This window comes from Tamandua tetradactyla, chromosome 10 (genome assembly GCF_023851605.1).
Source record: "Tamandua tetradactyla isolate mTamTet1 chromosome 10, mTamTet1.pri, whole genome shotgun sequence".
Taxonomy (NCBI): domain Eukaryota; kingdom Metazoa; phylum Chordata; class Mammalia; order Pilosa; family Myrmecophagidae; genus Tamandua; species Tamandua tetradactyla.
Genome location: NC_135336.1, coordinates 100,541,904 through 100,569,166, shown reverse-complemented (window position 1 = coordinate 100,569,166; position 27,263 = coordinate 100,541,904). Strand labels below are relative to the sequence as shown.

The 27,263-nt window shown below is 60.6% G+C and overlaps 1 protein-coding gene across 1 annotated transcript; it reads left to right on the top strand.

Moving 5' to 3' along the window:
* Window positions 1-930: 930 nt before the first annotated feature.
* Window positions 931-27,263, top strand: CBS (cystathionine beta-synthase). The gene is made up of 16 exons (XM_077119007.1): window positions 931-1,038; window positions 5,688-5,923; window positions 10,731-10,837; window positions 12,872-13,006; window positions 13,479-13,558; window positions 13,685-13,819; window positions 14,388-14,457; window positions 15,896-15,987; window positions 17,069-17,194; window positions 17,662-17,746; window positions 19,228-19,333; window positions 20,590-20,667; window positions 20,805-20,939; window positions 21,683-21,791; window positions 23,370-23,454; window positions 25,081-27,263. The coding sequence occupies exons 2-16, from the start codon at window positions 5,697-5,699 to the stop codon at window positions 25,188-25,190; spliced, it is 1,680 nt and encodes a 559-aa protein (XP_076975122.1). The 5' UTR covers window positions 931-1,038; window positions 5,688-5,696; the 3' UTR covers window positions 25,191-27,263.

The window sequence follows — 27,263 nt, the reverse complement described above, 5'->3', positions numbered from 1 at the left end:
GGGTGTCTCTTTGGGGTCCTCTACAGATCTGGGGAGTCACTCCAGGGTCAGGCACTCTCCACTCAGCCATGGGAGTCCTTAAGGTTTAACCTCTACAAAATGTCAGGAGCACAGGTGTCTGGAAATCTCAGCTGCGGGCTTTTTCCTTCTCTCCGAGGATGCCCGGTGCGGGGGGTGGGGGTGGGGGGGGGTGGGGGGGGTGAGAGGGGCAGGGATGCTTCCTGGTGCCATGGGCCTCTGGAGTCCCCGCGGGCTGATGGGCAGAGCCTGCCGTGGAGCTGGCTAAGCCTACCCTGGGCTGGCCTGACTTTTTCCCCGAGCTCCTAGTGAGAGGTGGGAAAGGAGAGGTGACAGTCCAGCAGACAGGATGGAAAGGGGGAGAGCAGTGAATTCCGAAAATGGCCAAGTAGCTTTGCGATCATGAGAGCAGTGGGGAAACCAGTCGGGATCAGATACACCCGCGTTCAGCCCAGCCCACGCGGATCGCGCGCGGGGCGGGCTGAGGGGCTGCGCGGGAATAAGCCGCCCAGCGCTCCCCGAGCTTTGAGGTCTCTGGAGTGCGGAGAACAAAGAGGGCCGGCTGCCCTCACGACGGCAGGGACCCCGGGGTGTTGAGACTGACACGGGCCGGCTCTGGGGACCTACGAGTCCTTCCCCAGGTGGGACTTCAACTTCTCAGGCCGCGGCTCGCGAAGAGCAGGCAGGGCAGAACACGGGAAAGCGGGGCCGAGCTCCTCCCGGGCCCGCGGGAGCCTGGCGCGGGGGGCGGAGTGGCGACCCCGGGTGCGGGGCGCGAGCTGGAGGCGGTGGCCGGGGGGGGCGAGGCGGGGCGGGGCCGCGGGCCGTCCGCGCAGCCGGGATTGGCGGGATGCGGCCCCCGCCCCCGCCGCTGGCCAATCGCCTGTCGCCCGCTGTCGGCTGCAGGAGGCCACAGCCCCGAGGGTCCGGTTGGAGGCCGCCGTCTCGCCTGGCAGCTGTCGCGGACGCCGCGGCGCGGGCTGCATCCGGACCTGTCCTGCTTGGCGCGTTTCAGTCCAGGTGAGCGCCGGACCCTGCCGGGCCCCGGGCCGCCCTCCGCGGGGCCTCCCTCCCGGGTCCCGGGTCGGGTGGTCCCCCCCAGCCCGCTCTCCGCCCGGAGTTGCATCATCTCCACCTGGACACGGCGGGGGATCGGCTCCCGCGGCCTCGGACCCGTATGTCCGGGCGGCCCCCAGCGAGAGCCCGCGGCCCGGGCCACTGGGCACCCGACCCCCCAGCCGATCCCCACCCCCAGCGCCGCTCGCCCCCGTGGCCCGGCGGACCCCCAACCCGCACCCATCCCCCGAGCCCCGCGAACCGCACCTTCCCAAGTCCCGGAGTGCGCACGCGGCCCGGGCCCCACCTCGAGCCCCGGAGGGTCAGGCTGGGCCTGGGTGGAAAGTTTTGGAAGCTGCGCGGCGATTGCGCGGGACATTGATTTTCGCGGCGTTTTGGGCGGCTACAGGGCTGTTTCGCAAGTGTCTGCCCTACGCGGCGTCAATGCTGGGTGTAGGCGCCCGCGGCACGCGCCGGGTGCCCGGGGGGAGGGGCACAGGGCGCGCGGCCCTGCCCCGGCGAGTTTTCGTGGGGGGAAGCGGGAATTTGATGCCTTGCGCCTCCCAGTTCCCCGACCCAGGGCGAGGCTGACGGACTGGGCCGAGGATGCGGGGGGACAGGTGAGGGAAAGGGGCGAGAACGCAACACTGTAGCCTCCAAGGGTCACCGGGGATGGGGCTGGGGGTGGGGGCGGAGGCGCTTGTCCTAAACTGTTCCGAAGTGCCCCTTCCTAAGGCCGGGAGGCCGGGCGTCCCCAGATCCTCTGCAGAGACTCGATTTCCCACCCTAAATATCCCACTATAAAAGAGGGGTTTACAACCGTCCGCAGCCCAGGCGCTAGCTGGCCCCTCCCGGCCGACCGTGAGCGCGCGTGCGGGGGGCGGGGGCGCCCCGGGAGCGTCGTGACTCTCGGAAGGTCTCCAGGCTAAAGTGCGGCGGGAGCCGGCGGGCGTCTCCAGGTGAGCCTCGGCGGAGCCCGCCCGAGAGGCGGCGGTGGCACCCGTGCATCGGGCCGCCGGCGCTGTCCCCTCGGGCGCCGGAGCGAGTCGCCCAGAAGCTTCCCAGCTGCGCCGCGGACTCTGCGAGACCCCTCACCCCGGGCCCCGATCTGTCTTCCCGGTAGCCCCAGACCTGGCGGGATATGGAGCAGGAGAGAGGAAAGCGCGCCTGCCGGGGCCGGCCCACGCGTGGGTCTCGCCAGCCCCGCCCCGAGCGCGCGTCGCGGGCCGTACTGCAGACCCGAGCAGCGCCTTCCTGCCGCCCCTGAGGCGCGAAGGAGGGAAGGCGCTGTTCCGCCCGCGGCGGGGGCTTTTTAAAAGGTCGGGGCAGAAAGACGTGGCACAGCTTTGGGTAGCTTCCGGGTGACCGGAGCTTCCGAAAATGGGTGCATTTGTCCCAGGAAGAGAAGGTAAAGGCTTCTGATTCCAGAGGGTTCAGTGATACCAAACCCTGAAAGAGCACCCCCCCACACACACACACACACACACACGCCACTCTAGGGTTATTCGGGGTAGTGCAGTGGGTCTCTGCCCCGCGGGTGGGTCTCCGCTCAGGCCAACTCCCAGGGGTGTGAATTCCAAAGTCGCTGGTCGTGGTCGTGCCACCTTGCTGGGCCCGGCCTCCCCCTGCTTGGCCTAGCTCTGTGCCTCGTGCTGCTTTGCATCTGGCCACTTTTAAAAAAAAAATTTTATTGTCAAACCTTAACAAACTAATATACAAACATCCTTTACATATAAACGTTCTATACATGGTGTACAATCAATGGCTCACAATAGCACCACATAGTGTGTATTCATCACCATATCATTTTTTAGAACATTTGCATCACTACAGAAAAAGAAATAAAAAAGAAAACTCTCATACCTCCCATACCCCTTACCCCTCCCTCTCATTGACCACTAGTATTTCCAGCTACTCGATTTATTTTAACCTTTGTTCCCTCTATTATTTGCTTATTTTTTATTCATCTATTGCATCTGGCCACTTCTTGCTAGGGGGTCCCACAGGAGGGGACTGCACTCAGAGAGCTCCCTGAGCCTGCTCAGTCTCCTGGGAGCTCCTTGCAGCAAACTTCCAAACCCAGAGGGCTCCAGCGCTTTTTTTTTTTTTTGGCTAGACTTTATTTTTAAGGGCAATTCTAGATTTACAGAAAACTTGAAGACAGTACAGAGAACCCAAGTTCTCCCCCTACCCCTTTTCCCTGTTATTAACATCTTACACTTGTGTAATACATTTGTAACATTTAGTGATCCAGTACTGATACATTGTCATTAACTGAAAGTCACACTTCATTTAGGTTTCCTGAGTTCCCCCTAATGTCCTTTTTCTGTTCCAGGATCCCAACAGGACAGCACATGGCAGAGGGGTCAGGTCTCTGGAGGCTCCTCTGGGCTGTGACTTTCTCCCTTCTCTTGTTTTTGATAACCTCCGGGATTGCTCCGAGGCTTCCCTCATTAGCCTGGGGGTGGGGGTGGGGAGGAAGCCCAAGGCGCCATGGTGTTTGCATCGTGTCTAGGGCACACCCGATCCGAGCAGAGACTTTTCAAAATAGATGAACTGCGGTTGCATTCCCAGTGGATGGGACCCCGGCTGGGACACCCCCCACACACACACACTGCCCCCTGCAGCCTCAGGCACCAGTCTCATTTTGCTGGTTGCAAACTTGTGGTCTTCTTCTCCTAATCTAGAGATGGGACTATGATTTCTTGTAACCCACTACACATCGGAGGTAGTTTAAGTGATGCGGGTGATTTTCTTTGCCACTGTCAGCATTAGAAGCTGTGTGGCTACTACACGAAAGCTTCAAACTCCTTTAGAGAAATCCAACCTGGAGGCTGACAGCTCCCATTTTTTTCTGGTTTTTGCAAATTTTGCCAATTTGGCTCTTAATCAAGTGCCAAGCCTGGGTTTCTCCTTTGCAGGAGAAAAGAGTGACAGGTGTGAGTTAGTGCATCAGACATTCACAGCCCTCCCCGGGAGGGGCACCTGCTGCCCACCTGGAAGTGAACTTCCTCTGCCCATCTGGCCGGAGCATTATCCCTGCCTGCCCTCCTCTAGGGTGCATGCAGCCCCGCACGCTGGGGTCGGTGGCCTCTCCTACCTTCCCAGGAAAGTGGGGAGCTTTGGGTGAAAGGCACACATGAATTCCCCCTCCAGCCTGGGACGCTCCAGCTGCCCTGGCTGCTTTCTCGCCTTTGAGCAATGCCAAGTTTGCTTCTGGTCTACAGCAGGGGCGAGGGGGGCACGCGGGTCTGTTTCTTTCTTGAATCCCGTGTTGCCTTTGTCCGCCTCTGCCATGTCTGCTCACTGGAAGCAGGACTACTTCTGTCCTGGGCTCAGAGTCATACCTTGAGCCTAAGGAATGTTTGCTGACAGATGAGTAAGGGACAACAGCAGTGAGGCCAGGAGAGCCAGAAAAAAAAAAATCCAGACGCTCCCCAGTTTGGGTCATCACCTTTCCTGAGACGACTCAGGGTGCAGCTTTGTCTCTATTTCTGGTTCTGTCTTTTCTTCCCATCTCCCTTTTATCTGGCGTGAGGGGGTGAGGCTGGCCAGACCAGTGGCAGCTGCTGTGCTCTGGAGGGAGGGCAGCAGTGTAGCTGCGGCTGGAGCAGGACTTGGGGCTGCAGGGGGAAGGAGGAAGAGGAGGGTGAGGGAGCCCAGGGCATCCCCTTGGGGAGTCGCCTTGGTATCTTCTACTCTGGCCGGCCCTGGGCTCCTGCTGGGATCAGGCCCTCTGGCTCTCTCCAGTGGACAGCGTCCAGGTTGTCCCGGCCCGTGTCCACTCACCCCGCCCCTGGAGCCCCAGGTTTGGGGATTAGCTAACGCCCTGCAAAGCATTTTTCGGCATCACATCCCTATATGGTCCTGTTGCTGCCGTAACAAATTGCCCCAAACTTGGTGACTTTAGCCACATAAATGTGCTCTCTCGCAGTGGGGGAGGAGGGAAGTCTGCTGTGGCTCCACTGGGCGGCAACCGTTGTGGACAGCCCTGTGGTCCCTTCTGGGGCTCCCGGGAGAATCCATCTCCTGGTTTTTCTGGCTTCTGTGGCCTCCGCATTCCTTGGCTTGTGGCCCCTTCTGTCTTCAAAGCCAGTGATTGCCTGTTGGGTCTCCCTCATGTGTCTGGGGCCCACCTGGTTACCCAGGGTCATCCGTGCCATGTGGGGGAAGGTATTCCCGGGCTCCGGGGCTTGGGATGTGGATGCAAGGCCCCTCACCCACCTTTAACGCCCTCATCCTTTGCTGGGGGAATCAAGAAAGAGGCTGGCATGGGGCTGAGCGGTTCTAGGTCTCCCTGGAGGTGAGGGTAGGTGCCTGCTGGGGTGTGGACGGGTCGGCGTGCGGGTCGCCCCTGAGGAGTGAGGCCCCGCTGCCGCAGGTGGTGTCTTCTCTGCTCTTTTTGACGCCCCCCCCATGCCTGTGTTTTGAGGGGCCTGTATTTGTGCTCAGCTGAGTTGGATGAGGGACCCCCAAACCCAGAGGGGCCGGATGAGCAGGAAGCAGCCCGGCCTGAAGCAGAATCTCTGTGGATTCCAGCAGCAGGAGACGTCAGAGCAGCTGCTCTGCAGACCCAAGGGGCTCCCCTGAATCACGCTGTCCTCCCTCGCCAGGTCCGAGCCATGCCATCTGAGACACCCCAAGCGGAGCGGGAGGCCCCAAGGTGCCCCCACCTTGCCGATGCACCCTCGGGGAAAGGGGGCCTGGAGAAGAGCCCCTCAGGGGACAAGGACACCAAGGATGCCAAGGACGCCCAGGAGCGCCTATGGATTCGGCCGGACGTCCCGAGCAGGTGTACCTGGCAGCTGGGCCGGCCGCCGGCTGAGTCGCCACATCACCACACAGCCCTGTAAGTTCCTCCACCTGCGCAGCACGGTCTGTTCTTACGCTTGCCAAAGGGAGGGGTCCATGCCTGATGCCCCTTGTCGTCCGTCTTGTCCGGATTACCCCAGATGCTTGGGGTGCGGGGACAGCGGGGACCCGGGGCGGTGAGTAACAGGCTCAGGGGCCCTGAGCTGGTTTCTGCTGTAGCCCAGCAGCTGGGACAGTGCCCACGGGGGGTGGGGGAATGGTGTGGGATACATAAAGGGATGTGCTTTGGGGGCTGATAAGGTTGAGATTTCTGGGCTGCGTCTGGCTGACTGCTCCTGCGTTGGCCTGGATAACATGACTTGTAAAGCTCTCTACTGGTATTTAGATGTTTGCAGTTATCTCGTTACAAGTATCACATCTGGTAATGCCACACTTGTTCAGTCGAAGCTTTTTTGAGCACCTGGCTTGCTGTAGGTGCAGGAGGTGCCTCAGTGGGGAAGACCCTGCTCTGTCGGGAATCTTAAATTGGGCTCACTAAATCTTAGGGTTATCTTGGTCATTTCCTTGGGATAACCTCCCTGATGGTGAATGCGTCAAACAGTGTACGTTTTAGGTGCTCAATCCTTAGTCCACATATAAGCTCCCAGCATTTACAGGAGGGCCCACATTGAAAACTGTGTGCTGGGGTGAGGGGCCAAGGGAAGAGACAATTCAGTACAAACCCAGGGGCTGTGAACCACAAACGGATCTCAGTGCTGGGGGTGCCGGAGGCCCGTGCAGCCCACCCAACACTTGCCAGACGTCTGAGCCTGGGCCCCTGGGGGTCTGGGGTGGGGTGCAGGGAAGCAGGGAAGGGGGGCCCTGGGCTTCCCAGGGGCTCGTGCCTGTCCAGAAACTTGAAGGTCTAGCTCTGTGTCCAGATGGCCCCAGGGCATGTGGGAGGCTGATCTGCCAGGAGGACACTAAAGAAAGACCCCTGGGGGAGGGAGTGAGTCCCAAGACTCCTGCTGTGAGAGCACATGGAGCAGCTTGAGCAGAGAATGAGGCAAAGGTGGCTCTGGAGACACTTGGATAACCAGAGTTACCAGAAGATTCCAGAAAGAGGGCCACCCCTGGTCATTCTGTATCATGCCAAGTGTCCATTAGGCCCCTACCCTGATCACCCCCCACAGCTTCTCATTGGCCCCGTGCCGCCTCCCCTGCCACCCGTGCCTGGGTGCTCCTCTTGGCTGGATGCCACAGCCCTACCAGGGAGGGCATGACTCAGAGCCCACTCACCCTGCCTGCCTCCATGTTGGGTGCAGATTCCAACTGATTAATGAGCCAACCCCCGGCATCCCGGGGCTTGGGTTCCTGCCTGCACGCCCCCTCCCCAGGGCTTGGATTCCTGCCTGCACACCCCCTCCCCGGCCGGGAAGGGACCTTTTACCTCTTGGCCCAGGTTCTCTCCCCTCCACCCTGCTGCTCACATCTTTTTGTTCACTTTGCTTAGTCAGCCCCTCCCACCTCCTCCTCCTCTCTCTGGATCTGGGAGGAGGGCAGGTCTTGTCTTTGCCACCTGTACCAGTGGAATTGATATGGCATTGAGCACCTCCATCTTGCTGCCTGTTGGGGCCCTCCACCAAGGAAAGTGGAATTCCTTAAATCCATTGCTGCCAGCACCCTGGGGAGCGGGACCCATCCCAGACATGGAGCAAGGAAGGTGTGTGTTCCTCTGTGCCTCTGCAGATGATTTGGAAGCTCACTAAAGTTTGAGAGCCTTGGGGTAGTAAATTAGAAATCCAGTGATGCCAGGAAGAAATCGGATTTCTTGGGACCAAGGTTGGTTCTACAGATTCCCTGGTGAACATATGCCAAGCACAGCCATTGGCACAGAGTGGGAGGGAGCATGGAACTGGCATCACTCCAGGGTGAGCTTCCTTCCCGCATGTCAGAAAACAGTCTGGGTCTTAGTTCACACATGCGCAAATGGTGAGAGCAGTGACTGGCCCTCTCCCGTAACCTGTTGCCTGTCACCATCTCATCAGGTGAGGTGGGTGGCTGGATGGTGGCTTATTAGAATGTGAATGGACACAGCCCATGGAAAGGAAATGTAGCTGGAAACTTCTCCAGAACCTCCCTCCCACCACCACCAAGGGCTAAAACAGCACATCCCAGTTCTTTGTTCTTCTCAGGCCCTGTCCTGTCACTGTTGGTATGATGCCAGGCATCTGGGTTTGTTGTTTGCAGTGATTACCCCTGGCTGTGGCCAGGTGGGCTTCTGAGGAGTCTCTGCCTTTAAACGCAGCCTCTGCCTGGAGTCTGCACCACCTTTTGATCAAAGAAAGGGAAAGTAAAGGAGGCGGCACAGTAGCTGAATGCTACAGCTGAAATGAATTGAAGTTTCTCCGATAATGAAGAGATAGGCCAGAGACTGCTGCTGTTGTTTTGAAGCCAGTGTTTTGTAAAAAGAAATAAATAGAGTTACTGTGGCTAAGATACTTAAGTCAGGAGGTCACTGTGGAGGTCTCTTAGGCAAATCTCAGCCAGAGCTCACACACTGCCCTAGAGGGCACAGCCCCAAGCAACAGCGCTCCTCAAAACCCACAACAGCGCTCCTCAAAACCCAAGGACATTCGGACACAAGAGACAAATCCCACGATAAAAGGCTCAGCTCGCTGTCTAAACTGAAAGACAATCAAAGTTCCCCAAATACCTGGCAACCACAAACAACTTATCTAGTCTTCTTTTTCTCTAAGAATCCTTGCCTGGAAATGCCAGGACAGGACACATTTTGGGCTGCTTCCAGAATCTGTGTTCCCCAAATTGCAATTCTAAGACCCCAAATAAATGCTTTTGTTGTCTCACAGCTCTTGTTTCTTGGTTAACAGGTTAGCTTTTTAATGTGACTAAATTGAAGATTCACAAGAACTTGTAAAAATAAGACAGAGGTCCTATAGCCCCAGTTTTAGCATCTTACCTGACTGTGCCAGTTTAAAACTGTTGTGAACCCCAGAAAAGCCACGTTCTTCACTACTGATTCAATATTGTAGGATGGAAACTGAACTGTTTCCACGGAGGCATGACACACCCAGTTGTGGGTATAGCATTGTGATTCGATGGAGATGTGACTCCGCTTCTTCAGAGTGGGTCTTGAATAGTTGACTGGAGTCCTTTAAAAGGGGAAACCATTTGGAGTTGCTTCAGAACTGACAGAGATGCAGACATTTGGAGATGCTTGGAATGCCGACAGAGCGGATGCCTAGACTCAGACGTCTGGAGAAGCAGAGCCCTGCAGGCATCGCCATGCACCTTCCCGTGAGGTGCCGAGCAAGCCGGAGCCCAGGGCTGTGTCCTGGAGGAACTGAGGGAGCCCCCAGATGCCCAGGAAACCACTGGCGTCAGAGGCTGGAAGCAGCAGAGCCAGGAACAGGGACCACCAGACAGACACCAGCCACGAGCCCTCCCACGTGACAGACATCAGCCTCTTTGAGTCAAGGTGTCTTCCTCTGGATGCCTTAGATTTGAACACTTTTATGGCCTTAGAACTGTAAACTTGTAATTTAATAAATCCCTTTTTAAAGCCTTCCCTTTTCTGGTATACTGCTTTCTGGCAGCTTTAACAAACTGAAACAGTGACCAGAGCACGTTTGCAAACTCAGGGAGCTGACGCTGGTACAGTACTGTTACCAACTACAGGCAGTATTCGGTTTCCATCATTTTTAAAAGCAGTTTTATTGCGATATTCTTGCACCATACAGTCCATCCAAAGTGTACAATCCATGGCTTGCAGTATATTCACAGTCTTGTATATTCATCACCACAATCAATTTTGAAACATTTTCGTTATTCCAAAAGAAACAGCCCTTGCCCCTTATACCCCTTTATTATTGACAAGGCATTGTGTGGTATCTTTATTATGATCAATGAAAGAATATTAAAATATAACTGTTAACTGTAGTTCATCGTTAGATGAATTTTTCCTATATTAACACCTTGTAATAGTGATGTGCGTTTGCTCCAATTCAGGCCAGAACATTCTTACATTTGTACAATTCGCCACAGCCCTCGTCTGCCGCAGGCGTCACGGCGTTATGCGGCCCCGTGTTTTATCTTCTAGCTTTCCTCCCTGTGACACGCACCGCCCAGGACTCCCCTTTCAGCCACCCCCACAGCTCAGTGCTGACAATTACAGTCAGGACAATGTGCTTCCATCACCTCTACCCATTTCCAAACATTTATGATCAACTTAATTAAAATTTCTGCACAAATTAAGCATTGGTTCCCCATTCTCTGTCCTCATTCTAACTCCTGAGACCCCATATTCTAGATTTTAACTCTGTAAATTTGCTTATTATAATTGGCTCTTATTCACGAGACCATAGAATATTTGTCCTGTGTCGGGCTTATTTTGCTCAACATAATGTCCTCAGACTTCCCCCACATTGCCCCATGTGCCAGGGCCTCATTCCCTCTTACACCTGAATAATATTTGTGTACACTTGTGTGTGTGTGTGTGTGCAGTTGTGTGCAGTACCATGACATTTTACCCCATGGATAGATTGTGCAGTCACCACTGATACCCCGTGGTAAAACCAGCTCTTTGGCTCTTGAGTTACTTAAAACAATGTGTGAGGCTTGCCAAGGCTGGTGCTGGATTGTTTTTATTTTTGTTTGTGTTGTTTTTATTTATTTATTTTTATTACATGGGCAGGCACCGGGAAGTGAACCCAGGTCTCCGGCATGACAGACAAGAACTCTGCCACCGAGCCACCGTTGCCTGCCCTGGATTGTTTTTATTTTGTTTCTACTTTCTTTTTTTCTTTCTTCTTTTTCCTGAATAATTGTTAATTCCTCTGTTTTAGGTTAAAAAACCCCAAAATCTTGCCAGATATCCTTAAGAAAATTGGGGATACCCCTATGGTCAGAATCAATAAGATTGGGAAGAACTTCGGCTTGAAGTGTGAGCTCTGTGAGTACCTGGCTTTGGGGAGGGCTTCCCCGGCCCGTGTGGGTGTGCGGGGCGCCTGTGCCGGGCCCCGGAGCTGGCCCAGCCGTGGGCTCGGTGGCGGGGGGTGGGGTGGTGAGGGACCCTGTTTTAGTCTCCCAGGCTGCCAAAAATGCAATACCAGACATGGGCTGCTTGTAAGGATGGGGATTTGTTAGCTTATAAGCTTACGGTTCTGAGGCTGTGAAAATGTCCGAATGAAAGCATCATCGGGGGTGCTTTCTCCCCAGACCAGCTGCAGCCATCCCCGCCTCCCCTGCACTTTGGCAGCACAGATGGCGGCATCTGCTGACCTCTCCCTTCTCTTCCGGGTCTCATTGCTTCCAGCTTCTGGCTTCCAGGGCTTTCCGTCTGCTTCTCTGCTTTCTTTCTCTTTGTCTGAACTTCAGTCTCTTATAAGGGACTCCAGTGAGGGATTAAGACCCACTGTGAATGAGAATCAATTCAGTTAAAATCCTGCTCACCACAGACCCTGCTCACAAGGGGTCCACACCCCCGGAGTAGATCAGCTGTGAAGACACGATTTTCTGGGGTACCTCCAGCTCCAAACCATCAGGCCCCCACATGAGATGGGGGAGGGGGAGTCAGAAGAGGCCCTGAAGGAACAACCGGGAACTCTTCAGCTAAGTGCCTTGCAGTGTGGCCGAGGGGCTCATTTGAGGGCCAGGGAAGAGTGACCTTGGAGCTGAGGCCAGACCTAGAGGCCCAGCTGTGTAAAGATCCCGGGAAGGATGTTCCAGGCAGATGCACAGGCGAAACCGCACCCAAGCAGGCGGCATGAACTCTGACGCTCCAGGGAAGTGCCTGATCCAGGAGCAGCTCCCATTTGGGACTTTGTTGGGGTGTGGTGGGTGTCTCAGTAACAAGAAGTTGATCCTGGTGTCCAGCTGCTTTGGGGAGATACCGTGCAGCTCATCAGCGCGAGGGGCAGAGTGGAAGTTGAGGGCTGCACCCACTTGCCCTGGGTGACAAGGCTTCACCCCATTCATGCAGGAAGGGGCTGGTCTTTGTCACCAGCTGTGTCTCAGGAAACAGGGGAGGCGGTGTCTTGACCACCGCTGGTCTCCAGGGGCTCAGGCTCAGGGAGAGCCTCACTGTCCAGGGGAGCTGCAGGACAAACCGCGTGGGAGCCAGCCTGGTGTGGAAGCCGCAGCCCGCAGGCCGCCTGGGGGCAGCAGGGAGAGCCCCTGGAGGGAGGCTGACCACGGGGACTGCAGATTTTGCTGGAAGACTCCATGGAGGGACTTTCGGTTTACCTGTTTACAGATGGCTTGGATGCAGTGTTGAGACAAACTGGGAGAGGGTGGGGGTCACGAGAAAGGAAGTATGGGGAGCCGTGGCCAGCACCAGCAGAGACCCCTTTCCAAGGCAGACCTCTCTTGGGGACGGGGTAGGACTTGGCATGTCCTTGGAGGCACAACTGAGCCCAGCCAGGGGTCACTCACTGGCTGCTTGGCCCTGTCACTCTCAGAGGCCAGCTAGACGAACTAGGGGTTCGAACTAGGGGTTCACACCCACTGGGGGTGTGGGGCACCCTGAGCTTGGAGCATGGCACAGGGGAGAGCCGGGCGTGGGCTGGCCCTAGGCTCCTGGGGGCTCGGACAGCCTGAGAGTCCCATCAGACAGGTTGGGGTGTGACCTGGGGGCTGGGAACTCCCAGGAATCAGGGTGGTCTGGGAAGCTGCTAGGCATGGCTGGGCCATGGGCCCTGCACAGATTGAGGGCCCCTGTATGTGCCACCCTCCGAGCAGGTCTGGGGGGTGCCCTAATCCCCCAGCCCCCAGGGGGACACCCTTCCCTGCCTCACAGAGCTGCCACGCGGTCAGCAGCGAGCACCCCGGAAAGGGGCCAGGGTGGGGTGCAGCTGGGAGGTGGAGTGGGGAGGAGGGGGCGCAGCCGTCCCTGCCTGCTGGGGCGGGCATACCCATGGTAGTGTGGGGGGCAGCGGGGGCGGGCGGGGCGGCCCCTTCTTCCTGGTGACTCTCCCCTGGCGCCCAGTGGCCAAGTGTGAGTTCTTCAACGCGGGCGGCAGCGTGAAGGACCGCATCAGCCTGCGCATGGTAGAGGACGCCGAGCGGGCCGGGACGCTGAGGCCCGGCGACACCATCATCGAGCCCACGTCCGGGAACACGGGTGAGCTGGGCGGCCTGGGGTCTGCACCCCACCCCCATGCGGGCTGGTGGCCGGCGCCCCCGGGCCCTGCGCTCAGGTCCGTGGCATGGGCTGTACCAGCTGGGGGGCCCCGGGCATGGAAACGCTGCCTGGGGTGGGGGTGATGCCCGCAGGGCGCAGGGGGCCTGTGGGGCGAGGACCTGCTGGTTGGACCCAGTCGCGTGCTTGGCCGCCAGGCCTTTCCTCGGGCGAGCACGCTGCCCTGCTCATTTTGGCCTCCAGCATTGTCTTTTCTTACTGCTCCTTTGAGGGCAGAAAGGGACGACATTGGGCATTTGGGGGCTCCCAGAGGACCCTCCGCCCTGGGCCTCCCTGCTGGGGGACGGGCACGCTGGACTCGACCTGGTGCCCCCTAGGCCAGCCCCGGGCCTCCTTGGGCAGGCGGTGAGGGGGGGACACTGCGGCTGCTGTGATCTCTGCGTGCTGTCCCCAGGGATTGGGCTGGCCCTGGCTGCTGCTGTGAAGGGCTACCGCTGCATCATCGTGATGCCGGAGAAGATGAGCCTGGAGAAGGTGGGCCGGGCATGCCAGGGGCTGAGGGGACTGGGGCCTGACCCTGGGGAGCCTACTGCCCTGGCACCAGCTCCCCACCCCGAGCAGGCCGGGTGGCACACGGCTTGTGGCTTGCCCTGGGTGCAGGTGGATGTGCTGCGGGCGCTGGGGGCCGAGATTGTGAGGACACCCACCAATGCCCGGTTCGACTCCCCCGAGTCCCACGTGGGGGTGGCATGGAGGTTGAAGAGCGAAATCCCCAACTCTCACATATTAGACCAGGTGAGGGGTCCCGGGGTGTCCTGGGGTGAGTTTGGGTTGAAGAAGTGGACATAAGTAAGGGTGTCCTAGCGGAGGGGGGTCTCTGTCAGGGATTTGGGGGTGGAGAGGCAGAGGCTGCAAGAGCCTGTTTGGTGCTCTGGTATGCGGGCCGGCCGGCTTCTCGCTGCCCTGGTCGGGTCCCCCCATGTGGGGCCTGGCGGGATGAGTGGGCCTTTGGAGGGCTGCCCCCACCCCCGCCAGCTCGCCCCGCTCAGCCCAGCTCGGCGTGCTGGCCCCGAGGGTCCTTTCCTCCCAAAAGGCCCTGGAGGCGCCTTACAGGTGTAGGACACCTGACACACTGCACGGCAAGCTCTCCTGTCTCACGCATCCACTTCTGGGCTAACCCAGGAGTTGTCTTTCCTCGAGAGCTTTAATGCTCTGCGTCTCGATCTGCCTTTGTAGGGACGCTGCTCACCCCTGAACCTCTGGGGTCTCCCCAGCTCGCCCGAGCCATCTGCCTGCTGGCCTTGTGGCCACCGCCGGTTCTGTGGGTTGGACCTCACTCTGCTCCTTGCTCTCTTGCCCGCAGTACCGCAATGCGAGCAACCCCCTGGCTCACTACGACGCCACCGCCGAGGAGATCCTGCAGCAGTGTGACGGTGCGTCGCCGCTTCCATTGTAGTTATCCCTGGTGCACAGGCCACCCATCTACTCCTCGGCGAACTCCTATTCACCCTTCCAAAACACAGCGCAAATGGCCCCTCTTCATGAAAAGCACTCTAGTGCCTTTCCCTAGAGCTGTTTCCTCCCACCACTGGGCTCTCCTAGTTTTTGCCTGTGCCTCACCGATGACACCAATGATATTGTGTGGCCGTGTTTGGCTACACAGCCGTCTTCCCTCCACCCCCCTCCCCGTTGGAGCTCCTGAGTGCAAGGACCCAGTGTGTGCACGGCCCAGGCCAGGGCTGAGCTCGCAGCTGAGACTTGAACAGGGGTGGGATCAAGCCCCAGCTTGGGCTTTGAATTCAACACTGAGTTTCCGGTCTGCAGAGCAGGGTGTTGACACTGGTGAGCTTTCTGGGTGGCCTGAGGTTCTAGGAGCCTTTCCCAGGTATCCGTGCCAAGCGCCCGTAGGAGTTGGTGTTCTCTTCCAAAGGGCTCTGAGATCCCTGAGATCCCTGTGGGATGGAGTGGCTGGAGCCCTGGTTTCCTGGGCAGAATCTGGTGCTGGCATCGACCCAGCTGTAACCTCATTCCATGCCCGGACCAAGCAGGGGAGTCTGGGTGCTTACTTGCCCAGGTTTTATGTGTGAGAATTGCCTCATTTGGCACACACAGCCTTTTGGCCTCATGACAAGCGCCCTCATTGCCCAGCATGCCAGGCCCACTCATGCCCAGACCAGTCGCAGTGGACTGAGCTCACCACACATTAGCAGGAGAGGCAAGAAAGCATTTGAGCTGCAGCCTGGCTGACTGACTCTGCTTTGTATTTTAATCCAATCAATTCCCATCCTCCAACAGCCAAAAACTAAAAGAAAATACAAAGTGAAGGGTCTCCTCCCTATGCCCCGTTCACAGCCCACCTGACCTCTCCAGCAGGCAGTCAACTTATCCGTGTCCTCACCTTGGTCCAGGCCCTCACCTGGTCTGTGCCCTCACCTGGTCCGCACCCTCACCTGGTCCGCGCCCTCACCTGGTCCATGCCCTCACCTGGTCCGCATCCTTACCTTTACCTGGTCTGTGTCTTGCACTCTCCCTGTGTGTGTCAGTGAGGATCCATGCACAAACAAGGATTTAAATGTTCATGTGGCATTTAGCAAAGTCATGGACAATTTTAAGTGATTGTGAAAGCACTGACCCAGTGCCTTGAATTCCCTGTCCCTGTGACTGTCTTTCAAAGGTAAAATTTTAAAGATAAACACTGGAGTCTGCTTATATTTAAGAATCCATTTGTTGAATAAGTTTTTATTTTGAGCTCTTTGATAACTTGCCTTAATTTGAGTTGCAGATGCTTTCCCCTGCCATTTTTCCAAGAAGGGCAGTGGGGGGCTGGGGCTGGTGTGAGATGCTTCCCCCCAGCCTGGCTTCTCCTTGCAGGGAAACTGGACATGCTGGTGGCTTCGGCGGGCACCGGTGGCACCATCACAGGCATTGCCAGGAAGCTGAAGGAGAAGTGTCCCGGATGCAAAGTGAGTGGTGCTCGGGGACCCCAGGGCGGGCAAGGCTGGACTGGGCTGGGGCTGGGGCTGCGCCATGGCAGTGCCACCTCTGGCCTCTGCTTCCCCGCTGGCCATCGGCTCACCCAACAGGCTGCCTGTGCAGTGTGCGTCCACACAGAGGGGACCCAGGGAGCCAGGGAATGACCCACTGGAGCTGGGTGGGCTGGGCGCGGCTGGCCCACTTCCTTGGGGCCTCTAGGCCAAGCGTGTGTGCCAGGCTGCCAGATTTGGGCTCAACCTCGGGAATTTAGCAGCTCATAGTCCGATAAGAGCCTGTAGCACCTGGCACAGCCTGCCCCGCTCCTTGGGCTCCTTGGTGGGCGCCCCTGCCCCTGACAGGTGGCCGCAGCTGGGCTCCTCTGTTGCTGGCTGCTGCTTCCTGCTTCTCCCTGTGACTTTCTCTCCGGGGGGCTTCCAGGATTCTGGGTTGAGACCCACCCTCAGTCAGCTGGGCCACAAATTAGATGGCATGCACGTCCCCATGAGGCCCACACCTGCAGGGCACGGATTAGGAGGAAGACATGTTTTAGTTGGGGTGTAGCCCCCCATCACGGTGGCCGGGGGCCTTGAGCTCGGGGGCCTCTCAAGCCCTGCACCTGCCTCATGGGGTGCTTCCTCGATGGACTCAGGACAAGAGTCTGACTGGGGCTACCTGTGCTGGGGAGGGGTCCCAGGATTGGGGGTGAGGGGTAGGTCTGAACAGGGGCTCATATAAATGCCCGACGGCACTGCCCTCCAGGCCGGGCCCAGTGCCCAGCCCTGCCCTTTGCTGCAGGCAGGGGCTCGGCAGGGGCTCTGCAGGGGCTCTGGCTGTCCCCTGGGGATGGGAGCTCTGTGTGGAGGCCCCCGCTGGGAAGGGCTCTTTCCCAGGAGGGGGTCACCTGTGGGTGCCCTGTGCCGGGGTGTATCTAGTCGGTTCTCTCCTCGAAACCCTGGCCGCTCGTGCTGCTCCGCCCAGAGGGTGCTCCTGGGGGAGGGTGCCTACAGGCACTTGGGTGGGGCTGGAGGAGACTTGGTCTCTCCTGAGCCCCAAGGCAGCCGCTCTGTGTAGATCATCGGGGTGGACCCCGAAGGCTCCATCCTCGCAGAGCCCGAGGCTCTCAACCGGACGGAGCTGACGGCCTACGAGGTGGAGGGTATCGGCTACGACTTCATCCCCACGGTGCTGGACCGCACGGTAGGTGGGGCCGGGCTCCCACCCTGGGCACCACATAGATGCCCTCTCCACCGCAGGGTAGAACCAGTGTGGGCGATGGACAGCGGCCCCCTCCGCCTCGGGGCACACTCACCCTTCTACTTGCTTCCAAATCCCACACCCAGCTGGCCTACCAGTGCAGAATTAGCTGTCCTAGTAGAGGGGCTGGGTCAGCCTTCCTAGTAGAAGGTACTAAGTCAGCTTTCTTAATAGAGGGTACTAGATCAGCCTTCCCAGTAGAAGGTGCTGGGTCAGCCTTCCTAGTGGAAGGTACTAGGTCAGCCTTCCTAGTAGAACGTAGAGTAGAAGGTGCTGGATTGGCCTTCCTAGTAGAAGGTGCTGTATTAGCCTTCCTGAGAGAGGTACAGGAGAAGGTGCTAGGTCAACCTTCCCAGTGGGAAGAGGCCCTGTGCCCACTCACTGACAGGCTGCGCTCGGTGCCACCGCAGGTGGTGGACAAGTGGTTCAAAAGCAACGACGAGGAGTCCTTCGCCTTCGCCCGCATGCTGATTGCCCAGGAAGGGCTGCTGTGCGGTGAGTGCCTGGTCCAGACCCTGGCCGGTGGTGGGTGCAGGGTTGGGGACACCAGTCTCTTGCCGCCTGCCCGCTTCCCATCCAGGCGCAGCTGAGAACCTCATCCACCAGAGACCCGGGCTGCCTGCACTGGCCCTTCACGGCCCTGAGGGACGGGGCCAGGGCTCTCATTAGCTCCGTTTCCTCAGTGAATCCCAAGGCCCGTCCAGACCGGCCTCACGCCCCCACCCCTAGTGTCCTTTCACCCAGACCCCTCGCCTGGGTGGGCAGTGTGGGTGCCCCAGCCAGAGAAAGAGCTCGGGGCTGAGGCCTTGGGTGGGGACTGTCCCTGGGTTAGTGCTCATGGGACTTATAGGGAGAGAGAGAGAACGGTCACGCGGTCCCCTTCCAGCGCCCTGAGCAAGGAATGCACCGCTGAGCATTCAATACCTTGCTGCATACCCGGGCTGGGGACCAGGGAAGCGGAGGGGCTCGGCCTGGCGGCTCCCAGGTGGCCAAGCTCTGGCTGGTGCCGAGAGTTGAGGCAGGGCCCACTGGGATGAAAGCTATTCTCCAAAGTGGTGTGGCCATCCAAAGGTGCCTCCGTTCCTCACAATGCAGAGGTATTTCCAGAATCTTCCCCTGGCCCCAGTCTCATCTGCGATGAGCCTGAGCTTCCAACACAGGAGGACGGAGCATGTGGTCTGCTCTGCGGGTGGGCTGCGAGTGGCCCCTCTCGGTGACTGGAAATAGGACTGGCTGCGGGCACCTCCGTGAGGACCAGCCCTCCACCTCGGACAGGGCTCCCGTGGCCGGGGCCCACTCACCGCCCTTTCAGCCCGACCTCCTGTCTGCAAAGCCGTGCCGTGTGGCCTGCCTCACCGGGGTGCACTCGCTCCGGATCCCTGGCACCCAGCCCTGGCCCAGCAGGAAGCTCCCTTTGCCCAGGGTCCTCCTCTCCACACTTGTGCAAATGTGCAAACACTGTTTAAAAGGGGAGTGTAGGCATCCAGGAAGTGGGTGTTCCCAGCGCCCAGGAGCCTGGCCCCCCCAGAGGGAGTCACTGTTGACAGCACCCCTGTATGTCCTTCCAGAGCATGCCCAGGTGCCCATGCACACACACACACAGACTCGCTCACACACATGTGCATACTTGCACATGTAGTCACCCATACACACATAAAGTCATTCACCCCACACATACATGCTGACAGCGGATGCATCTGTATGGACACACCTGTGCACACTCATGTACACATGCATGCTCACACACAGCACACAATTCATGTACATTCCTGCTCATACTCATGAGTGAGTACATGATATACTCACATACTGCACTTGTGCATACATGAGTGCTCATGTACTCAGGCGATTCATGCCCATCCTTGCACACTCACAGCCATGCATGCACTCTTGCCCACACACAAGCACATGCACTTGTGTTCACACACTGCACGCTCGCGCACACCTGGCAGGCCTGACCACTTCCCTCCCGGCAGGCGGCAGTGCTGGCAGCGCCGTGGCGGTGGCGGTGAAGGCGGCCCAGGAGCTGCGGGAGGGACAGCGCTGTGTGGTCATCCTGCCCGACTCCGTGAGGAACTATATGTATGCAGCCTCCCGACCCGGCGCTGTCCTGGGCCCGCCCCTGCCCATGGGTGCCTCCCTCTGTGCCGCCACAGCAGGCCTGGAGAGCTCGGGCTCCCTGTGCGCCCCGTTCGCCTCCCGGCTTCTGGGCGTTTCCTGCTTCCCCGGCCAACCAGGCCTGCCTGAGAACCCAAGGGGTGCGAGGAACGGGGGGCACCGTGGGTGCCCAGGAGAACGCCCCCCCCCCAGCCTGACTGCGCCCCTCTCCTGGTGCCTGTCCCGTGACGCCGTCAGCACACCTGCGCTTCGGGAGCCAGCTCCTGCTTGGCCCCTGTCCCGACAGGAGGGGGAGGCCCTGTCCCCGCTCCATGCCCACCTGCACTTCAGGCCTGGGCCCTGGGAGGGCGGGGGCTGGGCCCAGGACCGCCGGGTGGCCCTCAGGACCTGGGTGTCGAGGTCCGTGCCTCGTTTGACCCACGGTCCAGGCTCCACCCCACGCAGCACCAGGAAGTCCCCAGCTTCACCGGGCTGTGGCCGCAGATGGGGGGGGGGGCTGGCTCTTATCCAGCTCCCAGGTGGGGGCAGGTATCTGAAAACCCTGCACCCCTCCCCTCAACCAGCAGGGTTTCTTCCAGGGCTGGTGCCAGGCCCGGCTTGGGGGCTCCGAACGGCAGCCCTGGCGGGGCGGGGCCCGCACCCCTGGCCAGATGCCCTCGTGCAGGCATGAGAGGGGCCCACATGCTGGCCGCCCACCCTGCATGCACATGCTTGTGGGGAGATGGGAGGTGCGAGTGGGTGTATGGTGTATGTGTCAGTGAGCGTGTAAGGGTGAGTGTACGCATGCACACACGCGTGTCTGGGCTGCACAGGCCTTGCGTCACTCCCTCCGCCCCTGGCTTCCTGTTTGAAGCAGGTCCCCAGGACCCCCCTCCCTGCCCCTGGCAGCTCCGGCTCTGGGCATCCCCCACGGGACATGACATGGGAGAGCCCATGAAAGGGCATTTTCCTGGCACAGGAGCAGATGCATGGTGGAGGTTCCTGAGAGGACGTCCCACTGCGCCCTGTGCCCAGCGTGGCCGGGTGCCCCCAGTCCAACCCCCAGATGGGGTGCTGCAGCCCGAGCCCCAAGTTCCCTCTCTGGCTGGCCCGGCGGGTCCTGGGAGGGGGCCCCGGGTGGTCCCTGGGGGGCCTCGTGACTCGTGGAGACCTCAGTGTGACCCTGGGGTGGGGTGCCGGGGCGGGGGGTACCCTCCCCCATAACCCCTCGGTGGCTGCAGGTCCAAGTTCCTGAGCGACAAGTGGATGCTGCAGAAAGGCTTCATGAAGGAGGAGGAGATGGCAGGCAAGAAGCCCTGGTGAGATGCTGCCCGGCGCCTCTGCCTGCGCTGCCTGTGGCCCCACTCCTACCTGGGGGGCCTGGGCTTGTCCCCCATCCCAGGGAGCCTTGCGGGGAGCCACGCCCACAGCCCTGCGCCCACCCTCGGCCCCGCAGGTGGTGGCACCTGAGAGTGCAGGAGCTGAGCCTGTCAGCCCCGCTGACCGTGCTGCCCTCGGTGACCTGCCAGCACACCATCGAGATCCTCCGCGAGAAGGGCTTCGACCAGGCACCCGTGGTGGATGAGTCGGGGTCAGTCCCAGCACCGCCTCCCCAAGCAGCCCGCGGGCCCTCAGTGTCGGTGGCACTGTCCAGGGTGACCGCATCTTCATGGCAACCGGCAGGCCCCTGTATGCACGGAGGCCCCCTGCACTGCCCAGCCCCTGTGTGGCGACCCCCAACCCCCCCTCACCCCCAGCCCCTGGGCGTCAAACCCCAAACCCCCGCATGCCCAGCCCCTGTGTGCCGACCCCCAACCCCCTGCACTGCCCAGCCCCTGTGTGGCGACCCCCAAACCCCGCACGCCCAGCCCCTGTGTGGCGACCCCCAACCCCCCTGCATGCCCAGACCCTGTGTGGCGACCCACAACCCCCCGCACGCCCAGCCCCTGTGTGGCGACCCCCAACCCCCCGCACGCCCAGCCCCTGGGCGCTGACCCCCAACCCCCCTGAGCTGGAGCAAGACATGGCCACAGAGTGAGCCCCGGACCCGATATGCCCAGGGGACAGGCGTCCAATTTTCCTGGGATGGCCCAGCTCTAGCCCCGTGAGCCCCTTTTCCAGAGGAGCCGATGGCGGGTCACCAAAGGCCTGCCTGGAACCTCTCCTGGAGGCTCTCGGGATGGACATGCCAAAGGACTCACGTCTGTGGGGCCCCCTGCCCTGCACCCGGGGCGGGGGCAGCTTCCGCGTGGGGGCCGTCACGAGGATGCGTGGATTCTGTAGGATACAGGCTGTGGCTCAGGCCCTCCCTGAGCCCCTCTCCGCTACTTCCAGGGCCATCCTGGGAATGGTGACTCTGGGCAACATGCTGTCGTCCCTGCTGGCCGGGAAGGTGCAGCCCTCAGACCAAGTGCGCAAGGTCATCTACAGGCAGTTCAAGCAGGTGAGCACCTGTCCCTGGGCAGAGCGTGGGCAGAGACCAGGCCTGGTGCTCTCGGCTGCATGCAGCCCCTCTGTGGGTGAGGGGTGGGCGTCCCAGAGCTGGCTGCATCATGGGCAAGGGCTGGGTGCCCCAGAGGTGGCTGTGCCATGGGTGAGGGGTGGGCACCCCAGGTTGGCTGCGCCATGGGCGAGGGGTGGGTGTCCCAGAACTGGCTGCATCGTGAGCGAAGGGATGGGTGCCCCAGAGCTGGCTGCACCATGGGCGAAGGGGTGGGCACCCCAGGCTGGCTGCGCCGCAGGTAAAGAGGTGGGTGCCCCTGTGGGGCAGAGTCCCCCCGCTCCCATGGTCAGCCACGTCTGGCCAGAGCCAGGGGTGTCCTGAGATGCATTCCTAATGGGAAGGCGGTCACCAGGGGCCACAGGCAGAGCCACCGGTGCTGTGACCCCCAGGCTGGGCAGACGGGCTGGGGTGGTCAGGGTCCCCACCCCCCTGTTCCCTGACGTCCTTTCCCATCCCCTGCAGAGTAGTGGAAGCCCCCTGTAAAAGACCCTGTGGGTACCTTTGAAAGAAGAACCCCAAGTGTCTTTTTCCCCCTTTTTAGAAATAATGGTTTTTGTACTGTGCAGAAAGGGCAGGTACCCACCCCTTTCCCCATTAGCAGCATCCTGCATCCCTGGCACATTTGCTGTAAGTGATGATCATTATTGACATTTTATCGCCATTTGAAGTCCAGCGTCCCCGGTAGGGCCCCCTTTGTGCCGGGCAGGTCTGTGGGCTCTGACAAGGCGCCAGACCATGTGCCCAGTGTCGCCGCACCCTTCAGAGTGGTGTCCCTGCCCTGGAAGTCCCCGCCCCCGCCCAGCGCCCCGGAACCCCGGCAGCCACTGTCTCGGCAGTTTCGCCTTTTCTAGAAGGTCATACATCGGGGCTCAGCGTGTGGTCCCTCCGCTGGCGTCTTCCACTCAGGAACGTGCATCTCAGGGACAGCCTTCGCGGCCGGGGACCTGGTCTGAGGGGCTTTTAGAAACACGGGTCGTATCGCCCTCTGAGTCCTACTTCCAGTTTCCAAGTCAGAGCAAAAGGCAGTAAACGCCTCCTTCCAGGACGCGTCACTTTGGGCTCCTGCCCACTGCCCTTCCCACCCGAGGGCCGTGCAGGCAGGGACAGGGCGGCGGGGGCAAGTGGGGGCGGGGCGGCAGGGGGCCGGGCGGGGGCGGGGCGGCGGGGGCGGGGTGGGGGCGGGGCGGCGGGGGCGGGGTGGCGGGGGCGGGGTGGCGGGGGGCCGGGCGGGGGCGGGGCGGCGGGGGCAGGTGGGGGCGGGGGCAGGTGGGGGCGGGGGCCGGTGGGGGCGGGGCGGCGGGGGCCGGTGGGGGCGGGGCGGCAGGGGGCCGGGCGGGGGCGGGGCGGCAGGGGGCCGGGCGGGGGCAGGTGGGGGCGGGGCGGCAGGGGGCCGGGCGGGGGCGGGGCGGCAGGGGGCCGGGCGGGGGCAGGTGGGGGCGGGGCGGCGGGGGCAGGTGTGGGCGGGGCAGCGGGGGGCCGGGCGGGGGCGGGGCGAGCTGCCTGCGCCCTTTCTCGCAGATCCGCCTCACGGACCCCCTGGGCAGGCTCTCGCACATCCTGGAGACCGACCACTTCGCCCTGGTGGTCCACGAGCAGATCCAGTGTAAGTGGGGCCTGCGGGGGTGGGGGCCTGGTGGGAGTGGGGGGACCGGGCGGGGGTGGGGGCCCTGCCACCCTGAACCAGCCCACGGCGCCCGTTCCCACAGGCCCTCCATCCCACCACCAGTGCTCCCCGGTGGTGCCCCCACGCTGCCCACGCTCTTGGGGCCAATCTGAGGGGTGATTCCAGGGAGTGCCCCAGAGGGGTTCTGCTGGCTGTACATGGCCGTGCCCGGTCACGCAGGAGGGGTCCTGTCCACTGCTGTCGTCTGGCTGGTCGCCCAGACTGCGCGGATGGCGGGTGGAGGGGCTCAGGTCCCTCGGGTGTGGACAGGAGGGGGGGTTTCCAGGACCCCAAGGGAGGGGCCCAGAATCATCTGGAACAGTAGTGAATGCTGACCCATGGGGGTGCAGTACCCCCTATGCCTGGGCTCCGCTCTCCAGCCTCTTGTCCCAGCCCCTGGGTCTCTTCAGGGACCCCTGGGCGGTGCGGACCCCAGAGGGCCGCCCACGTGGGTCCCGCCTCGAGGTCTTCAGGCCGCGCCCACACAGGCCTGTTCCCAGTTCTCCCACCGCACCTGGGCAGCGGGTCCTGGGCAAGGTGTGGGGGTCGGGGCGGGGCAGGCTGGGAGCCCTGCAGGCGCCAGTGGCGAGGCCCAGCTCACCCGAGCAGGAGCCGCTTCTGCGTCCAGCACCCCGGTGGGGGTCCCGGCTCACTGCCCTTCTGGCCAGCTCCCTGCACTCACGCCTGTCCCCCGTGTGCGTGTCCCGCGTGTGTGTGTCCTGTGTGTGCGTGGGCCCGTGTGCACGTGGCCCATGTGTGCGTGCCCCGCGTGTGTGTGGCCCGTGTGTGCGTGCCCCGCGTGTGTGTGTCCTGTGTGTGCGTGGCCCGTGTGCACGTGGCCCGTGTGTGTGTGCCCCGCGTGTGCGTGGCCCATGTGTGCGTGCCCCGCGTGTGTGTGGCCCGTGTGTGCGTGCCCCACGTGTGCGTGTCCTGTGTGTGCGTGTCCTGTGTGTGCGTGGCCCATGTGCACGTGGCCCATGTGTGCGTGCCCCGCGTGTGTGTGGCCCGTGTGTGCGTGCCCCACGTGTGCGTGTCCTGTGTGTGCGTGTCCTGTGTGTGTGTGGCCTGTGTACGCGTGGCCCAGGCCGGCTCAGGCCCTCGGGCCTCCGAAACTGCCCTTCCTGGCCAGCTCCCGAAACAGGCAGCTTCTGTCCGCCGCACCTCCTTGCTTCTCCCGTGGGCGCCCGAGGAGGCCCAGGAGGGGAGCAAGCCATGGCCCGGGAGGCTGCTCGTGCGCCCCGGTGTGAGCGGGAGTGTGCCCACCGCGTACAGTGGGCTGAGGACCAGTCCTGGGCCCAGGCCCGAGCTGCGGTCCGCCCCTTGGGGGTTGGGGACGGAGTTTCATCCCTGGCCGAGCCTTGGCACAACAGCCGCGTCCCCAGCTTGCTCCCTGGGGCGGGGGCGGGAGACGCTCTTGGGCATCTGGGGGGCTGTGGCCCAAAGGGGTGCCTGACCCCCGGGGCCACCCCCCAGACTCTGCAGACGGCACCCTGTTCTGCGCTGGCGACGGGCGGGGTCCAGGTGGGCTCCAGGCGGGGCTGGGGCCTCACGCCTCCTCTCCCCCAGACCACAGCGACGGCCAGTCCAGCCAGAGGCAGATGGTGTTTGGGGTCGTCACGGCCATCGACCTGCTGAACTTTGTGGCCGCCCGGGAGCGGGTCCAGAAGACAAGCTAAGGCGGCGTGGCCGGGACCGCCGCCCCTCCCGCGGGCCCCCTCCCGCTGCCCTGGAGACTCCGCACCCCTGTCTGCCCGGCCCGCAGGGGTGGGCAGGACGCAGGCCAGGGCCGGCGGGCACATGAGCTTCCCTCTCATTCACACTCGCCACGGAAATGAATCTATGTTTTATTAGGTTCATTCAGCTTTCTTTGAAATGTTTTCTCTTTTTAATTTAATTTTTAAATTTGAGAAATCTTAGGTTTGTGACAAACTCATGCCTGAGCCCACCTGGGGATTGGGAAAGGACGGACTGAAGGGAGAAGAAATGTCGCGGGTGGGTCGGCAGGAAAGGGCCCGGGAAGCATGGGTGGGCGTCCGGTTCTCGCAGGCAGCCGTGTCCACGTGGGGCTGCCTCGTGGGAGCGGGGGGCGTTTGGCCCTCGTTCGCGGAAACCTGCGTCCCCACATTTCCACGGGACTCACTACTGCTTTCTCACGAGGCATCATCCTGACGAAGGGCTGGAGCGGACGCCCCCCTGTCCCTCTCCCCACCTGGGGCCCTGCCCCAAAGCCTGCCCTGCCCAGGCCCAGCCCGGGTGCTGCACGTGGGAACGTCCCTTCCCCTTGGAAGTGTTCGGGCCACATGTCCCCACATGGGTTCCTGCCCATTGTTTCCTGAAGTTCTTTGTTTTTTAGGAGTGGGCTACCCCACTTCATATATTGGGGTGCGGCGCTGAGTGCTGAAATCAGGACCGTCTCATGAGGCTTCCTTTGCATTGGTTATTTTGTTACTGTCTTTACAACTCCCTTTGTCCCCTCTGTGTCTGCCTCGGTCCCACGCTAGGGGACGGCCGTTTGCTGTAGTTGCAGCACCTTCCAGGCGCCGTGGGAAGGCGCTGAGCCAGACAGAGCCGCGGCCGCAAGCGTTTCCTGTAATTGCCTCCGCGTAGTGACCTCGGGCCTGGGGGAGCCCACCGCTGTCACAGCCGCTCAGCTCAGCCCACGCGGCCGAGGGCAGCCACCGGGGACAGGCGAGCTGGCCAGCCTGGGCTCCTATGACACTCGATGCGTCGACTAAAATTTGAATTTCATATAATTTTCATTATTGAAATTAATGAAACATTTTTTTTTTAGCCGTTTAAAAATGTAATAACAATTCTTTTTGTATAGCTTGTGGGCTGTACAGAACCGGGAGGCAGATTGATTTGACTCTGCAGGCCATAATGTGCCGACCCCTGACTAGGACCTTGGCCAAGGTGGGGGCTTCTCCTGAGTGTGGGGCCCCAGGAGAATGAGGGGAATGGAGCCATGGCTGGACGCCCATCTCAGCGGCCAAGTCTGGAGCCCCCGGTGAGTTCTGTGTCGTGGGCACTTAGAGTAAACAAGGCTGCACAGTCCAGCGCTAGTGACAAGGAAGGGGCCGCCTCTCGGGCTGAGGATCACCACTGGCTCTGGGGAAGGGATTCCGTGGGCTGTGGCAGGAAGACGGAAACCCCAGAATCACTTTCTGAAAACCCACAGAGACTGGGCAGGGCAGAGCAGTCCCATGGGCTAACTGGTGTCTCACAAAATCACAACAGCCTTTTCTTGGTAATGAATTTACTCCTACAACTTTAAAGCTTTTTTCTTTCAGCACAGTCTCTCAATCAGTACAATTCTCCCTCAGGCAGTCACCTGCGGTGGTCAGCCCATCCTCTCTCATAGTTCTTGGGGTGTGAGCCTGAGGTCCTAGTGGCCCTCAGCCAATTCTTTACCTTTCTGTGTTGTCCTCACAAGGGAAAGGCCATGCTGACGGGATTTTCTCATTTAATGTGCCCTTTGAGTGTGCTTCCTGTTTGAAGTGGAGGGGGCAGGAAGGTCACCCTGCCAGATGAAAGAAAGTCTCAGGAATGAGCTTGTTGGATGTGCTGCAGACATTGCAGGGTCTGGTGTGCACACACGTTGCCCATGAGGAATTGCTTCTCAGTTTTAATTTCTGTTAACAAAAGCAAACAAATGAAAAAAATCGAATTTTTTTGTGAACAAAAATTAAATCAGGCTAAAAGCCAAATGTGGTGATTGGGGACAAATAAATTTGATGTCTTACCTTCCA